Source organism: Colletotrichum higginsianum, chromosome 4, assembly GCF_001672515.1.
Source record: "Colletotrichum higginsianum IMI 349063 chromosome 4, whole genome shotgun sequence".
In the NCBI taxonomy this organism is placed as follows: Eukaryota; Fungi; Ascomycota; class Sordariomycetes; order Glomerellales; family Glomerellaceae; genus Colletotrichum; species Colletotrichum higginsianum.
In genome coordinates this window covers 583,256-600,136 of record NC_030957.1, presented here as the reverse complement: position 1 = coordinate 600,136, position 16,881 = coordinate 583,256, and the positions used below count along the sequence as shown (strand labels likewise).

General features: G+C 54.3%; 7 protein-coding genes across 7 annotated transcripts; 5 read left to right on the top strand and 2 right to left on the bottom strand.

The window, feature by feature from the left end:
• Positions 1-1,303: 1,303 nt before the first annotated feature.
• Positions 1,304-1,726, bottom strand: CH63R_05514 (uncharacterized protein; the record flags this gene model as incomplete). Its single annotated transcript, XM_018300489.1, has 1 exon — positions 1,304-1,726. The coding sequence occupies one exon, from the start codon at positions 1,724-1,726 to the stop codon at positions 1,304-1,306; it is 423 nt and encodes a 140-aa protein (XP_018158339.1).
• Positions 1,727-3,093: 1,367 nt separating this feature from the next.
• CH63R_05513 (Catalase) lies at positions 3,094-3,960 on the top strand (the record flags this gene model as incomplete). The annotated part of the gene is made up of 1 exon (XM_018300488.1): positions 3,094-3,960. One exon carries the CDS (start codon positions 3,094-3,096, stop codon positions 3,958-3,960), a length of 867 nt encoding a protein of 288 aa, XP_018158338.1.
• Positions 3,961-4,669: 709 nt separating this feature from the next.
• Positions 4,670-5,813, top strand: CH63R_05512 (Catalase; the record flags this gene model as incomplete). Its single annotated transcript, XM_018300487.1, has 3 exons — positions 4,670-4,816; positions 4,882-4,925; positions 4,985-5,813. The coding sequence occupies 3 exons, from the start codon at positions 4,670-4,672 to the stop codon at positions 5,811-5,813; spliced, it is 1,020 nt and encodes a 339-aa protein (XP_018158337.1).
• Positions 5,814-8,887: 3,074 nt separating this feature from the next.
• CH63R_05511 (EC89 protein) lies at positions 8,888-9,261 on the top strand (the record flags this gene model as incomplete). The annotated part of the gene is made up of 3 exons (XM_018300486.1): positions 8,888-9,061; positions 9,121-9,189; positions 9,253-9,261. 3 exons carry the CDS (start codon positions 8,888-8,890, stop codon positions 9,259-9,261), a joined length of 252 nt encoding a protein of 83 aa, XP_018158336.1.
• Positions 9,262-10,135: 874 nt separating this feature from the next.
• CH63R_05510 (Catalase) lies at positions 10,136-11,110 on the top strand (the record flags this gene model as incomplete). The annotated part of the gene is made up of 1 exon (XM_018300485.1): positions 10,136-11,110. The coding sequence occupies one exon, from the start codon at positions 10,136-10,138 to the stop codon at positions 11,108-11,110; it is 975 nt and encodes a 324-aa protein (XP_018158335.1).
• Positions 11,111-12,081: 971 nt separating this feature from the next.
• Positions 12,082-13,099, top strand: CH63R_05509 (Catalase; the record flags this gene model as incomplete). Its single annotated transcript, XM_018300484.1, has 3 exons — positions 12,082-12,135; positions 12,200-12,225; positions 12,286-13,099. 3 exons carry the CDS (start codon positions 12,082-12,084, stop codon positions 13,097-13,099), a joined length of 894 nt encoding a protein of 297 aa, XP_018158334.1.
• Positions 13,100-13,611: 512 nt separating this feature from the next.
• On the bottom strand, positions 13,612-15,879 carry CH63R_05508 (Histone deacetylase; the record flags this gene model as incomplete). Its single annotated transcript, XM_018300483.1, has 4 exons — positions 13,612-14,682; positions 14,736-15,277; positions 15,334-15,634; positions 15,694-15,879. The coding sequence occupies 4 exons, from the start codon at positions 15,877-15,879 to the stop codon at positions 13,612-13,614; spliced, it is 2,100 nt and encodes a 699-aa protein (XP_018158333.1).
• Positions 15,880-16,881: the final 1,002 nt, after the last annotated feature.

Here is a 16,881-nt window from a genome sequence, read left to right as displayed (position 1 = left end):
CCTTATCACACTTTCAGGTCTGTCAGTCATGGACTGTCGTCAGTGAGAAGTGACCATTTAACGTGCTAATGTCTCTTGATTCAATTCATTCAGTGCTTTCATGATGAACTGGATAGTTTCTCCTCTTGTCGCTACTTTTTGCCCGACTTTTCAAGTCGCAACCCAGACTCTCTTCCCTACCCCCTCCCCCTCCACATCAGTCATGGACTATCAAACCAGCAACATTAATTTACACTATCATCATGTAAGGGGCAAGCTGATTCCTGTATTTATGTGCTGTTTCTTCCAGCCTGTCTCCGTTTCTCTTTGACCCCATCTTGCTTGTCCTAGATATCTCTCGCCTTGAACAAATACATCATGGCCACAACACTCTGTCGAAGTCAGTGGACTTTTCCTTCGGCCCTATTGTTTCTTTGGTAGGTAAGTCGAGGTTCCCTTAAGTCGAGTTGTATACTTTCATTAGTGTTCTGCACTTTTCTGTCGCCAAGTCTCATCGGGATGCAAGCTCCAAAGTGGAGCCGGACCGGCGCCAGTTCACGGCTTCCCGCTTACTGAAATGATCAGCTTCCGGGCCGTTGTACGCCGGTGACCAGCTAGCGCCCGATGGTCGACCGAGGGTCTAGTCTATTGTTTCCATCAGCTATGCTTGTCTGGTTTGCCGCATCTACACCTTGAAAGAGTTCCTAATGCCCTTCAATTTGAGGTTTCTCATCATTTCGTTTGGGTGTATAGTGCAGCAGATGAAGCACACCGTCGCTTCTTGTATCTCGGTTGTATCACTACAAGCGGGGTGTTATTGTTTCTCACTGCTATGGATCTTGATTGTAAGTGCATTTAGGGTTTCTCTGCAACCGCCTTTCCTCCATCTGTTTCATGCCCCTCACTTTTCTTCACCCATGCTCATCAACGTTTAATCACAAATCAGGACGAGTTCACAGGTCAGTCAGTCAGCGGAAAAATGCACCTTGATCTTCTCCACCCTCCGCAAACAAGTGCTGGTCGCACCCGATCACTGAAGGCTACCTGATCATCACAACAGGCGTGTTGCAAACTGGGATACTCCAAATTCAATTGCATGCTTGTCATTAAATGCAACCAAACAAAACTGCTGCGTGGAAATACCGTCAGACCAGATCAACAGCGCCTGCAAACCATGCCGCCCGTCAGTCACTCTTACAAAACGCCAAAGTGTCCCGTTCGTCCGTCCTACTCTTGCTCATGCGCAGCCATGCATCGCCTTATCGAGTGTCCCCCAAAATCATCATCCCCTTTCCAGAGACGCCAACCATCGATTCATCATAGCTCAAACGGTGCTCATGTGGTGGCAGCAGCACGTCCACTCCCCGCCAGGCTCCTGCTTCCACACGCTGTTGCAGATGCCCTCGGTCGCGACGAGCTTGTTTCCCTCTTGGCGCCAGGCGGTAACGCGGTAGACGAGGCTGGAGCTCATGACGTCGATCTCAACAAATTCCGGGTCGTCGTGCATCTTGTAGGCCGTCCAGGGCTCCCAGTCCTCGTCGAGGTACTCCTGCAGCGTCGGCTTGGATTTCGGGGAGTAGGGCTTCTGGCCCGGGTGGGCGAGGACGGCCTCCTTGTCGAGGTACTTCTTGAGGTGCTTGGGCTTCGTGTCGCACATGGCGCGCCACAGAAGGGTCTCGGCCTCGAGCGTGTCCTCTTTGTTGCGGGAGTAGATGGTCCCGGATCCCGAATTCTCTTCGTCGCCCATATTGGTGTTCTGTGAGGGTTCTTTTGGTGTAAGTTGGAGGTTTGCTGTCGGGGTACGTCGAGTGGTAATTCGGTATTGATCTCCCGTTGAGGATGTCTCGTTTGATCGCGAGGGGGTCTGAACGTTGAAGCTAGGAGTTGTTTTCGTGAATGGGCACTTTTACGTGGTATGGGGTCGCGGGCGCAGCTGGGGGGCGGCGGGACAGCTCTTATGATGTCGAAAACAGAGCGAGCTCTGACCGCGTAGCACCTCCCGGGCAGCAGCGCAATGCAAGTGACGGAGTCGTCCAAAAACAGGAAATCCTGGCTTCTCTGGAGTCGCTGATTGGGCGGCCAGAGAAATGCTTCGGGCGCTCGTGGGCTTGACGTCACACTCAGCGATGGACGGCGGCGAAGAGGGGGGGCCCAGCGGCTCATTGCGGGGAGAGTCAGCGGACAGGGGTTGGAAACAGGTTCCTTGATTCTCGGTGTTTGGGGGGGGGGGGGTCTAGACTTTTCCACGCATTGAATCAATCTTGACTCTTGCCAACCTCACTGTACTATGTAGTGCCTGTACAGGTATTAGGTAGTCAAAGGTCTGAGGCTCTGATGTAACGCGAGCACTGACGGGTCCGGGGGCAAACCCGGCCGAGAAGGTTCTGTTTTTGTGCACACAACTGTCAACCACTTGTTAGACACCTCGAACTTTGTTAGCGTTGGCGGGCGACGTTGTAGCCGGCTCCGCCCGTCAGATCGTTGGGCCTATCCGCCAGGCTGTAGCTTCGATCCATCATCTAGGGTTCCCGTCGCGGCTTATTGGAGGCCAGACCGGTCGGTCGGTCGGTCGTTGGAAGATTCTCGACTACTCGGATGCTCGTGAGGCGGCAAGCCCTCTTTTTTTTTTTTTTTTTTTTTTTGTGACAGTTTCCACAAGCCTCCTGTCTTAACTTTTCGAGGGTTGACATGTGTGTTTGGCGTCATGTGTTTTGAGATACCCGCCGAAAACCGGGCTCAAAGGTGAGATTCTCACTCAAACTTGATGCTCTACGACAAGCCAAGATGAAAGTGGCCTTTGCCTCCTTACTTCAGATGGCAGCAGGTGACCCTTCATTCTGTCGGTTTTATTGAATGCACTCTTGCTTTTCTGTCTGTCTGTCTGAAGGGGATGGATGGGAACTGTTGACTCAGGCTTCAGTGGGCGTCCAGACTGAGACGCCCGAACGCCAATGACGTCAAGACTCGGATTTCGCGCTTCCAGTTTCCATGCATCAGACGCAACATCAGCGAAAAGGGGACGGTGGAAGCATTGTATACGTACATCCCTGGCACGCGGGAAACCCCCAACCCACAACAATATAAACAAATCCGGAAAATCTGCCTCCATCCACAATGAGCGACTGGCAAGAAGCCGCCTTCGCGACGAGGCACCTGCACAACCGCGCCAGCAAGTCGAAGGCCGGCGGCGGACGCGGGCGGCGCGGCGGCGCGTTCGAGGTCAGGAGGACGCTTGGCAGATACGACATCAAGTGCCCGAGCGCGAGCAGGGTCAGCCCGCCGCCAGCATCCGGCGGGAAGAAGGGGGAAAGGACTGCTGCTGCTGCCGCCGCCGCACGTCCGACTCTGGACATATTCCGGCTCTCCGACGACGGCAGGGGGTTGTTGGGAGAGCTGGTTTTGCCGGGGGCGCTCGAGGCGAGCGTCATCTTGACGGGAAGCAGGAAAACACTCGAGGATTTGATGTCGCAGTTTGAAGAAGGAGAGGAAGAAGGAGAAGAAGGACAAGGGGAAGGAGGAGAAGAAAGAGGAGGAGAAGGAAGAGAAGAAGAACGTGGGAACAACCGGGAAGATGATGGGATACGCGATGGAGGACATGGCAACCCTGTCCCCGACGGTAAATGCGACTTCGAAGACGAGAACGGGGGAGACACGTCAGGACACGAGGAGTCCGACGACGACGATCCGGATAAGGAGCGCAGCCGGTTCCGAGCCTTCGAAAAGAACAGCTTTCGGTCGCCCAAGTTCTGGTTTCAGTGGAAGGGGAGGACAACGACACCCTCACCACCACCGCCGGATGACCGGGGACTCGCAGCCGGCAGGGCAGAGACCGGGAGAGGCTACGTCGTCTTCTCGGGCAACGACTGCCGTTCGTTCAAGGGAACCATCACCTGCGATGCCTTGGGCTGGAAGGACGCTTCCATGTCTGGCTGGAAAGAGGTCTCCATGAGTGAGAGGGATGTTGCGTTTGCCTGGAGTTGAAGTCTGGGTTTGGATAGCAGTAGCGGGCTCACCTGTCGTAGCCATGGTCTCTTGAGACATCAGACTCGTTTTCTGGATGCTTCCTTCGTATTTTGACTGTTGACAGTGACTGAGGTTGGCCGGCATTCAACTAATGCTGTCTTCTATTGCATCAGCAAGCCTGAGAATGTACTGGGAGCCCATCTCCAGAGTGTAGGTCTATACACTAACCAGCCAAACCCGAATTTGTCGACTTGCAATTTCGTTTCCTATCCCATTGTTCTCTTTCACAAATGCTACTCTTGGCCTTGTAGATGCAATAGCTCAACAGTCAACGGTTCGTTCAACTACCCTTGACGCAGTGACAAGGGCTAAAAGAGTTCCAATCCCGGATACCTAAAAACGGCCCCTTTCTACCTCCAAACACACTCGAAAACAAGATGTTCTTGCATGCAGTTCGGGCTTGATCCTTCTAGTACACCGGGGAAGATACAGGCAGTGCGTGGATACCGAAGTCATATGGCTGCTTTTTCGAGAATAAAACCAGGCTCGATTCCAAGACCATAATGTCTCACATCCTACGGAAAGCACTTGCAACAATCTCAGACACTTCGCTCCCACCACGGGCTCTCCAGAAGGCTTGCTGCTTCGGCGAGGACCAGTTTACAGCCCGAGGCCGAAAGAACCCTTTGCCAAGCCACACTAGGCCTCATCCCGACAACAGGACACGATGCCTCCAAAGCAAGCGGACCTTGTTCTTTGCAAAGGAGTCAGTTCGGTGCCTAACCTCCAACCTAGGGTAAGCAAGGGTAAGTCGAACCCGCCTCGGCCTTTGAAGCGAAAGCTGCCGCCAGGCTCCTCGAAGCCCCACAAGAAGGTGAGACAAGCTGCATTCTCTGTACTCTTCGCAACGGGATCGGGATGTACTAAACACCGGAGCAGAAACCGAAAATCGAGCCGCCGAAGCCCAAGCCCTTCTTGTTTCTGTGAGTAAGCTACATGTGCATGTATGTTTCTTTGGCGTGTTGCTGATACCAAGGCGCAGGTCCCTGCCCCCCGAGATCCGGAACAGGATCTACGGGTTCGCCTTCATCAGGCCTGACGGGGTGCGTCTTGTCGGACAGCCCACGCTTCCCCTTCCGAGATCTCCAAAGTGGCTCTGGAAACGGAAATTCGCGCAACACTCCCGCGGGCGCTCGCGGCGCGTGAGCGCCGAGGACAGAATCCCCGTGCCGTTCCTGGGGTGCTGCAAACGGGTCCATGCCGAGGCGCGAGCGATGCTGTACAGCAACTCTTTCGTGGCGGAAGACATGGAGACGCTCGGGGCCTGGCTGGACAAGTTGGGCTCGGGGAACGCTACCTGCCTGCAGAGGATACGGGTCAGAACCGAGCCTCAGACATGGAGCCCTCGCGTGTCGACCAAGGTGCTGGAACAGCAGGAGCGGTACCGCGATGCCTGTCGGAGGGTGGCGAATCTGCTCGCCGCCGCCGTCAACCTCGAGTCGTTCACGACCATCTTCTACTACCACCACAAGATCAAACTGCCGAGACGGAGCCGTCTCAAGCGGACCGGCCGTGTCACCGGCTGGATGGGCCTCGCCCGCAAGATCACGGAGGTGCTGTACCACGACTTCCGCCCCATCTACTCCAAGGGCCTCACCCGCGGCCGGACGCCCGAGGAGCTGTGCAGGGTCCTGGGCGTCAGCCCGAACAACTGGTGGGGCCGACGGCAGTCGCTGAGCCCGTCCACGCTGACCGCGAGGGACGCCGAGCGCGCCGAGAACGAAGTGGCCAAGCACATGAGGCTTCTCCTGGAGAGGAACCTGAAGTACCGGCTTCACCCGCGCTTCAGGGCGCAGGCTTCGAGTTCCTGAGACGACGAGATTGAAGGTGGGACGCCTACCGGAGAACTTTAAAGGGGGAGAGGGGGGGAGGGGCGCATAATAAGACTACAGGAACACGGGCAAAGTTTCCGTGCAAGTGCAGTTGTGGTTTGGTTTTCCGGCCGAAGTAAGAAACACGTGAGCAAGCAGAACCCCAATGTCTCACTCTATCCATTAAGCTTTTTCGTTTGTTAACTGTTGCCTATTTTGCCTTTGACGTCTCACACATTGTCGGCTGCTTCTCTTCTCTCTCTTTTTATTTTATTTTCTTTCTTATTTTCAACTCAAAAAGAAGCTCGTATCCCCAAAAGTACTGCAGGAAGATGTGTGTTTTCTTCGGCTGGAAGAGCTTAGGGGCTGCTGTATACACTTTATTCCAGCCATCCCCGGTTTTGAATGAAGCGGCCTCCACTGACGGGCTAAAATCATTGGCGAAATCAACAGATTTTCCACACAACCTTGACCAGCAGGTACTGTCTGCTGCAACGCCATGACAAATGCCATGAGTCTTAAACGCTCAAGTAAGCCACGGCTCGCCAAGAGTTGGGAACAAACTCTATAGTTGACGCTGGAGTTACAAAGTGAGGACTCGATCGGCTGTCAGGTAAATTAAGGAGTCCTCGTCTGACAACCGCTGAAGAAACGGACTCTATCTCCGCATGGTGCCGGAGCAAACACACCAAGCAGTAAAGCCAAGCAGTACAGTACACCCTTGGGAGTTCGTCGCAACATAGCGCCCAAGTAGATAGCCCCTCATCTCGCTTCATTTCCAGACCCAAGGTTTGATTGACATCTTCTCCAGAAAGAGTCGATTACTCGGCCCCTCTCGTGGAAAGCGAGAGAATTGTCGCTACCTAGGCAGATAAAGATTTGCCCGACTTCGAAATGCCGCCGAAGAAGGTATGCCAGATGAGCAGACCCTGCAGCAGACCACACCTCACGCTATTCCTTCTCGGCCTTGGCTGATTCGGTTTCCAGAAACCTTGACTCGGCCACTTTCTATTTCGGTGCGTTCCTTAACACATGATGCTAAACCCTCATTGATTATTAACTTACCCGAAGACGGCTCCCACCGCAGATCAGAGACGTCATCCATCGCCTTGCCCCTGACCAGCCCATTTGGAATTCATCTCGCCAACGGGAAGCAAAACACTACAGTCTTTAACCCGGTGTCAGGCTCAATTTCCTCCCAACTTGCAAAATTTACGGGCAGCCTCTGTCCTCGTTGGTCTCTATTTGATGGCCCGGCCGATGGCCGACCCGAAAATTCGGTCGCTTGGTTGTGTGTCATAGGCCCGGAAAACAGGACGCTGTCTGCGCGAGGTCAAGTTGCGTAGCATACCTACGGACACGGAGACTTTCCCTCGTGGGCGCAGACTGTACCCATCTGCTAGAGAATGCGGACGCTGAAGGGATAGGGATGTGAAAGCCCTCCCGCGAAACTCCCGGAGCGAAGCGGCCCCATCCCCACAAGGCAGTAGTGAGTTGGCAGGCCCTTCAGCCATCTTGCTGGCTGGCTGGCTGGCTGTGCTTACACTGTAGTAAGCCCACTGTTACCCCTTATGCTTTCCTCTTGCCCTCTGGCTGGCTGGTTAGGTTAGGCAAGGCAGGGGCAGTAAAGACGGCAGTTACGATTAACCTTAAGGTTTGCAGGGATCGAGAACCGATTTGTAAAGGATATTCAAAATCGGACCAATCCGCGACCGGCTTCCTTACACAAAAAAGGTCTTGGCAGATCTCACGCTGAGCGCCCCACAACTTCGGTCCCGGCTTCGCTTTTCACCACCAGTTGCTTCCGCTCCGGATCGGACCAAAACGGCTGCCAGGAGGGCTACGTCACGTATGGCGATAGATACATACACACATTACATACATACAGAGTAGTCCGTATTCTGTGCATACGGCAGCAGTAGTTCCTAAACTTGGCACTTGCGCTTGACTCGGGGGGAAATGGAACTGTGCGACACAACTTCCTTGTTCTCTTGTTTCTTACTACACATGCCAAGCACCAGTAACATCGGCCGATGAGCCACAACTTCTGGCCTGCTTTTGGGCCTTATCTGCGTTGATGAAGGGTTATGCTTGGGGATATGCCCCTTGCGCCACAAACCGCCCCGCGAAAAGGCAGCCGCCTGGTCATAACGGCCCGGCGGATAACACCATTAACCCGAACCGACCGTGCAAACCCGCCACCGCGAATGTTGGCACTTTGCCCATCAGTTAGTTACTTGACCGATCACCGGTGGGTACGAATGCAGACATATAATGTAGGTTTCATTATAAAGCATCAGGGGGGGTCAGGTGGCTCCGAACATAGGGGTCGCCCAGAAAGGAGGCTATGCTGACTTGTCAGAATGCACCTTTATGATTTACCTTACACAAACTATTCTTGGGAGGAACTCCCACAGTTAGGATGAACCGAGACCGACTTGCTAAAGTGCGTACAAAAGTTTATCCCCGATAAAACAGCCAACTAACTCTTTAAAAGAAACACCAGCGGCAAATGTTAACACTTCGTTGTACAGTAAGAAGAACTTCATCTATTTTAACTTTGAAGATCGTCAATGTTCATGCCGAGTGCGCGGTGGTACCGGCGCAGAGAGGAACCGTCTCAATTAAGATGAACCAGAAACTGACCTGCTGAACTGCGTACAGAAGTCTAAGCCCTGTTAGAACGCCCTACTACCTCTTTAATGGAAACAACAGCAGCAATTGTCAGCTTACTACTGCTGGACTGGAAGAAGATCTTTCATTTATTTTGACTTTGGAAGATCGCCAACTCTCATGCTGAGTCCCCGGTCATGCCGGTGCAACCACGCGCGACGAACTGTTGTTCTCAGACATCGCATCAGTCAGCTTTCAACGCATGTCTGCTATGGTCTAAAACCTCCAGATCAACAGTCTCAACAAAATATAAATAACCTGACGTTGTTCCCTCCCAACTGCCATCTTGTTCCTCATCCCACACACAAACACACAATCACTCAACAACACATTCACTCAACAACACAATCGTTTAAACAACACAATCATTTCAACTACAAAGAAAACTTCATCCTTTCACAATGCAGTTCTTCAACGCCATCATCGTTTTCGCCTCGCTTGCTGCTGCTGCGCCTGCCGCTGGTAACGCGCCTGCTGTTGAGGCCAGACAGGCTACTACCAATACCCCTTGCGGCAGCAACATCCAGCCCGTCTGGAACACCGGCAACTATGGAAAGGGCGATGGCGGTTGGGGTGTAAGTTTTCTCTCCTGCAAACAGTTATACTTCTAATGCTGATCCTATCGTGATTGCAGTGCACCAACCTCAACAGCAACGGCGTCTGCAACTCTTACTTCTGGAAGACCGACCTTCCCTACTGGAGCGTAAGAACAATGCCTCGTCTACAGCAGTCTTCGAAACCTTGCTAACAATGGGTTGATCTCTAGTGCCCTTAAGCTGATCGCTCTGGGTGTCACGCAACGCGTGTCCAGAGTCCAGCTCTCCGGTTGCGGCCTTGGCTGTTGGAAGCGGGTCTACACAGTGCTTGGATCCCAGAACATCCGGATTCTAGCTTCACAATCAGTTCTTTAGTGCAGACTCAATTTCACTCATAGTTTCACTCTTTTTTCCCGTTGGCGTGTCGACTGTTGATGTCTAAACATGAGGATGATCCCGATCAGCTATACAGTCTCAGCAGTCCTTTGGCTATGCATTCTCTCCTATCAGTGATCAGTTCGCAGGCAGGCCTCTCTACAGAAGCATCCGTTCAGTCTAATTACTCAAAACGTCGTGTTGTGCGGCAAGATCCCAAATGAGTTTCGCGAACTCATCAAGGCCCACAAATGAAGCTTAGGCTGGGACCGCAACCCTGCCATACGCGCTGCGAAAAGACAGTTGTCCAAGGCACGCAGAGACTTGCATGACCGTTTGGAGATGCTGCTCAAGAGAACCCTCTAATACCGTGGTCATCCTCGCTGGAAATGGGTACTTGGAACCGCCTAGGGCCCCATTCTACTTCTGAAATGTGATTCATTTTGGGTCTACAACGGGAGGACTTCGGAGTTCGCTGTTGATCATCAGGGTTCTGCGGATGGTACCTTCACGGAGGAAAACACGTTTGGCGGTGTAGATATTGGGAACGCCAGGCGGGTGTGAAACCTTGTGTTTGTCTTTGCCACATCTCGGTTAGGGCCAACTGCATCATTGCATACAGGTGGACGTGGAATACCATTTCGGATTTCAGACATCGAATCTTGCAGCAAACACCCACCACGCTGCCTTTGAGCCTCTGCCACAGAAAAAAATGCTTTGCAGACTTGTACTCGTCTTATGGCGCCGCAGGGGGGCCAAGAGACGCGGCTCACCTTCGTCATCGCCTGGGACGAAGAGGTCTGGGACGATCTCAGCCCAACAGAAGAAGCGGCCATTTCTGTAAGCTTCACATCACGTTTGCTTCTGATCCCGGACCTTCCGCCTTGTTGCTCACAACAAAACAGGTCTTTACCGCCCGAGATCCGCAACGCCATCTACGCCTACGTACTCACCGACTCTGGCAAAGATCTGTTAACCTACTGCGGCATGTTTCTGCAACTTGACGACCGAAGGCGAGGGCGCCACTTGGATCTCTCGAACCACGAGCCGGAGAAAGTATCCGCCCGCATCCTGCGGACCTGCCGGGCCGTCCACGACGAGGCCTCGGGGATACTGTATTCCGAAAACACCTTCTTCGCGCTGGGCCTGCACGAGCTGCGTCAGTGGCTGCAGGCCATAGGCCCGAGAAACCGCGGGTTCCTGCGCCGCGTCCTGGTGGGATGGGACTACAGGGCGACGAGGCTCCCCCACGCCCATCTCGGCACCTCCGCGCACAGGCTGGAATACTGGGAGAGCCGGTCCTACCCGTGGTTCATTGAAATATCGCGGGCGATCAGCGATCTCCTGGCCGACTCCAAGGGCCTCGAGGTGCTGCACATATCGTACCTCTCGCGCACCCCGGCGTGCGTGCTGCCGCCGGTGTCTTTTCACCGGTGGCAGGCGAGGAGCAACAGCATTCTCCTCCGCTACCAGTACGTGTACTCCCGGAGCACCGCCGAGGCCTTTTACGACGGCTTCCTCCCCCTCATCACCAGGGGCCTGGAGAACGGGAGGACGCCGGAGCAGATGAGCCGCGTCTTGCTCGGCTCGCACTCGCGTATCGAGGTGCCGCGGACGCAAGGGCATTGGGAGGGTGCTATGACTCAACTTCAGGAGCTGGAGGAGGCGCAAATGCATCTCACGTTGATGATTGACAGGTACCGAGAGTGTTGAAGGGCCGCTTGGCGGATGCCGCGCGTTGGCCCGGAAGTGCCCTTGAATCATCCAAAAAGCAGCAAGGTGGGAAGGAAAGACGAGATTTACGCATATATAGCCGCCTAACAAGCTTAAAGAAGGACAGACGAGGGGAGCTGTGCGCGGTCAGTAAGCAAGCTGCTGGGCTTCGATGAGACAAAAGCTCCATGTATGACCGTCGTGGTACCGGGTAGCCTAGTTGATCAAAAACCGATGGTGACTGGTACTACATTGATCAAGGTTGTGGTTTATTTTATTGTGTTATGTCGCCGCTGGGGCGTTTGTCCGTCTTGCTCATAGAATCATTCCGTAAAGCACACCAAGAGAGATGAGTGACACTGAATATCACGGGGAGATACCACAGAAGCACGGAGCGATTCATAAACCTTCACCCAAAGCTTTGCAACAAATTCAAAGGACAGAAAACCCCGGATGTTCTTGGATGTGATGCACTTTGCTAAGGGGACTTGCCATCAATCAGATCTGAGTCCAGTTGCATGTTCACGCCTATTTGCCCAACAGTGCCGACCTCACCCCTGAAGGCAGGTCCCCTACTTCTAGTCCCTGTCCAAGAGCAGCCAGTGGGTGGCTGCCAGGCAGCAGCCGGCCCTTGAACCTTGAGCGACTAAGTGGCGTTGTTGATTCTTTCTCCGGTGAGACGCACTTATAAACATACGGTTTACTTGGTTGTTCTGAACATAACCCATCTTTCGAGTCTCATTTACTTCCCCCCTCTTTGAGCCCACCTCTTGCTTCATCTCGTTTTCATCTTACATCGGATTCGGCAACTAGTCTTCAACCCTTGCACCACCACTTCCATCATGGCCGAGATCGATCCCAGCTGCATCGTCGTGGCCACTCTACATCGCCCGGAGAATTCGCTAATTGCAACAAGAAGTCTGAAAGCTGGCGGAAAAACCCGCCCGTGTCCGAAGCGAAAGCACGCTGCCATGGCCAGCGAGAAGGAGGGTTTCACGGCTGTTGGAACAAGAAAGTCGAAGAGAGTAGGTCCCTTACCATAACCCTCTCTCAAAGGAGGAACGATGAGTTGTTGACAGCTCACCCCAGCTAGCAGTCAACAGACCGTCATTCTTGTAAGTCTTCATATTCAAAGCCCATGACCGACCGACCGGCTGACGGACTCCGGACCCCAGCTCTCTTCCCGCCGAGCTTCGTAACATCATCTACGAAGCCGCCCTGATCCAAGACTCCCCAGTTGAGGTCAGGGAACGCAGTAAATGCGTCGTCCAGGCCGCCGCCCAGCTCTTCCGGGTTTCCAAGGGCGTCCGATGTGAGGCCCTGCCCTACTTCTTCAGCTCCAACACGTTCAGCTTCGACCACATGGAGGTTCTGGAAAACTGGCTGAAGCTCATCGGCCGGGACGGCCGGATCTTCCTGCGGCGGATCGAGTTCCACGAGGATCAGTATCCCCACAACGGTCGGCCCGGCGGGCCTGGGTGGAGCTGCGCGCCCTTCTCCGAGAATCCCTCGCAAGCCTCCCACAGGCAGGCGACGAGGAGGGTCTCCAAGCTCCTCGTCGACGCCGCCGCCGGCCTTCAGAGGCTGGAAGTGCGGTACTGCTACTGCTCCTGCAAAATGGGAGAGCTGCTGCAGCTCCTGCAGACCGTCCGCACCCGCCCGTCCCTCGACCCCGTCGCCTCACTACCGGCCTACTTCGAGGAGCCGAAGAGGCGCAAAGCCGCCGAGATCGCCGACATCCTGTACAGGGACTTCAAGACGTTCTTCGCGGCCGCGCTGGACCGCGGCCGGCCACCGGCAGAGCTGGCCCGGCAGTTTGTGGTTGGCGGTTCCAACTTTGAGTGGTACCAGACGCGGCGTCTAGTCGTCGTCAGCGGTGAGGGACAACAGAAAACGGCTGCGCAAGAGGCTGTGGCGCGGTACTTGGAGGTGCTCCTGCAGAATTATAGCAAGTACAGAAGAGCCAGGTCCAATAAAGATGCAACCTGAGGCAGATGGCAACATTATGGCTCTCTAGGTGAGCAACAGTTAGTAATACTAGGGGATTGATACAAGGTTCAAGGCAGAAATGTCATTGGTTAACAAGCAGCTTTGAGTGTTTTGTCAGTGTGAGCTCAGCACCTTGGTTAAGTTGGACACTGTTGTGAATTAGCTGGGTAGACAACGGAACAAGCATTAAGCAGGAAATTGCTACTACTGTTGCTGCTTGAAACTAACGCCACTACGCTTTGGCTATCTATGTTACAACCGGCAATGGATTTCTCCCCTGGTGAGCGTTGCGCAAGGAGAGTATGAGAGTATCACTATAAAGGAAATCAAAGAAAACAAGCAAAATCAGCAGGTCCTGAAGCTTTCGTGTCAAAAGAAAAGTTCCCTTAAAAGCCACCCTTCCCCGAACGCCATATGCTTGGCACATCCCCCATAGTGCATGCCTGAATGACCCCAACATCTCATCATTGTATGTCCATAGTGTGCAAACTGCAGCTAGATGGCGAGGACAACTATTCCTTCTTGGCGTCCTCGTCTGCTGGCTTCTCATCGACATCCATCTTGTCTTCTTCGGGTTCAGGCGCCTTTTCCTCAGGCTTCTCGCTTGTCTGCTTCTCCTTTTCCGGAGTAGGCTCCTTGGCTTCGGTCGATGGCTCTACGGGTACGGCCTCAGCCTTGGACTCCTCAGGCTCAGTCAATTTCGGTTCCTTGGCTGGTTCCACCCCGGCCTCCTTAACAGCTTCCTGGGCAGGCTCGGCGGTCTCAGCGGTTTCGGCGGTCTTGACGGCCTCATCGGCCTCATCGGCCTTGGCGGTCTCGGCGGTCTCGGCAGTCTCTGTAGTCTCAGCAGCGGCAGGCTCTGCAGAGGGCTGAGCTGATGGCTTGCGGGATGCGGGCTTGTCTTCCTTTTCCTCTTTCTCGGCAACCTTTGTGGGCTCCGCCTCTACTTCCTCTTTCTTGATTGTGGTTGGGGCCTCTTCAGCATCGGCGCCATCACCCATGCCAACATCACCGTCCTCGTCTACGGCGTCTTTGTTCGGTGCCTCGGGGGTGGCGTCGATTTCGGGGGCCGCCTCCTGTGGCGCATCCTCGGTCTCGACGGGGTTCTCGAGGGTGATGTCGGCGTCGACAATCGGCTCAGCATCGGGGGCTTCTTCGCCTTCGGTGGCGCCGTTGACTGGCGAAGGCGCTCCGCTGTCGACCTCCCCCTCGGCTTGCCGGAAGTCGCCGAACGTGCGTTTCTTGGCGTTCCGTGGGCGCGTCATGCCATTGGCCTCGTCCATGTCTTCGTCGTCGCTATCCTCGAACTCGGCTTCGTTACGGGTGCGCTGCTCCCAGCGGCGTTGTGTCATGCGCTCGTCGGGTTGCTCGTCCTCGTCCATGTCGTTCAGTTCGGCCTCCTCTTCGTCGGTCATGCCACCAAAGGGTTGGCGGGGCACGTCCTGCATCTGGACCGAGGGGGCAGGTTGAGTGTGTCTGAGGTTGTCGATGACGGCTGCCTTGATCTTCTCCAGATATTCGTAGCTGTTGGAGTTCTCCATGTTCGAAGGGCGGACGTTCAGTTCGAAATCAGGGGCGTAGTACTGGTGGAAAGTCAGCCATGTGCGCTGAGACACAGAGAGGGTAGGCAACCTACTTCGTAGTATTCGTTGTATGGCAGCGTCTTGGGCAGATGCTTGCCGACAAGAACACCAGTCTCGAATGCCCAAGTTCGGGCGACGTTGCGCATGGTGTATCCACCACCGCCAAGAACCAGGGTCGGCAACCCGAAGCTCTTCACGTAGGCAACACAGTTGGCGTGGCCTTCCATGCTAAGGTTGAAGCAGCCCAGTCGGTCACCAGACAGACTGTCGCCACCACATTGTAAAACCACAGCCTCGGGTTGGTAAAACTTCATGACATGCTCAATGACTGGTTCGAAAATGGACTTGTACGATGTGTCGTCGATACCGTCTCGGAGAGGGAAGTTGACGGCGTAGTGCTTGCCGGTGCCGATACCAATGTCGCGCAGTTCTCCAGTGCCGGGGAAGTACTCTCCATACTTGTGGAAGGATACGGTCATGACTCGGTCGGTCGTGTAGAAGGCCTCTTCGACGCCATCACCGTGGTGGACGTCGATGTCGATGTAGAGGACGCGCTTCTTGAAACGGAGTAGTTCGAGGATACCGAGAACAATGTCTAGAGACTGGTCAGACGGGGGAAGGGACATATCAAAGAAGGAGTATTGGGTTTACCGTTGACGTAACAGAAACCACTGGCTTCGCTCTTCTTGGCATGGTGAAGGCCACCGGCCCAGTTGACGGCGATGTCGCACTTTTGGCGGTTGAGGCGGGCGGCGCCCTCCATGCTGCCACCAGCGCTGATGCCGCAGAACTCGAAGAGGCCGTCAAAGACGGGGCAGTCGTCTCCGACATTGTATTTGCCCTGCTCTTTCTGGTAGGCGTCCATGTTGTCGGGGGTGACCTTCTGTAGGAAGTCGATGTACTCGTCTGTGTGGAACTGGGTCATCTCCCCCCTAGTGGCCGGTTTGGCGCGCTGCAGACGGCAGGTTAGTGGGCACTGCGTGGTGGTGCGTCCTCTGGTACACGACGTACATAGATCTCCATGTTCTTAAACAGATCGTAATGCATAATCAAGCTGTGTGCGAGGCGTATGCGGTGCGGCTTCATGGGGTGGCCCGTAACGTAGGCATAGTTGCCAATGTCAGAGTCGTAGAAATAGGCGACTTTCTTTGGCGTCGCGGAGCCATTGGCCAAGGCCACCGATCCGAGTGGTGACATGGCGTCGGTCGGTGTTCGGGTCGCGATGGTGTACGTCGTCGTTGATGTCGGCTATGGTGTAGATGGGATTAGGGAAAATTGGTGGTGGGCGGAAATGGAAGGATGGGAAAAGGTGCGAAGGCTGCCGCGGCGCGTGGGAGCTCTGATCGGCTCGGCCCCAGATTTCCCAAGGCTGCGTGGATGGAAAACGTCTGGCCAATGGAATTGCGGAGCGACGGACAGGGGGAAGAGGCTGACGGGAGATTGTTGGCCAATGAAAGAAAGCTGTCGAGTGAAGGCTAGGATCGGCTGCACAGATGATCCGGTCAACAGTGTTGTTTGATTCGGTAGCGAGATATGGGGCTGCTCCAGACAGGGTCGACGCAGGTCCGGCTTAGAGGGGCGCTACATCATCGCGATCTTGACTCCATGCAATGCCTTTAATAAGAATCGAGTAGAATGCGATGAAAAGTAAGAAGTATTAGTTTTTGGTTTCTGCTTATGAATAGATTTCGTTATTCTAAGGCTTGAGAAACAGCACTACTACCATCAAAAACAAACATGAAATTGGCTGTTTAAGGTATGCGGTAACCATCACATCGACAAGTCTGATGCAGCATCGGATGCGGCGAGGGTAAGGGCGACAAGTGGCTGGTGGCCTTAGTTGGGCTGAATCCGGCACATGTGTGGCTTAACCTGCTCAACCTCTCCATCCCAAAAAGCTGGGATTACTGTGTCTACTGATTGCACCTAGGCAACAAGAGAAACAATTTTCATTGAGAACCTGTTGGAGAGAGTGATTTTTCAGAGTATTAAGTAAGATGGAAATAATAGTTAAAATCGCGGCAGCAGCTCTTTCCCACGCTGCATCCTCAGTGAGCGCCATCGCGACACGTGACTGTTTATCAGCTATGGGCGGTACGTACCGGACCAGGCTAGCTCCGCCGGGTCCTTTTTCGCCAGGCTGCTCAGAGCTGTCGTCAACAACTCACAACCCAGCTATTTCCATCCGTCTCCATCGCC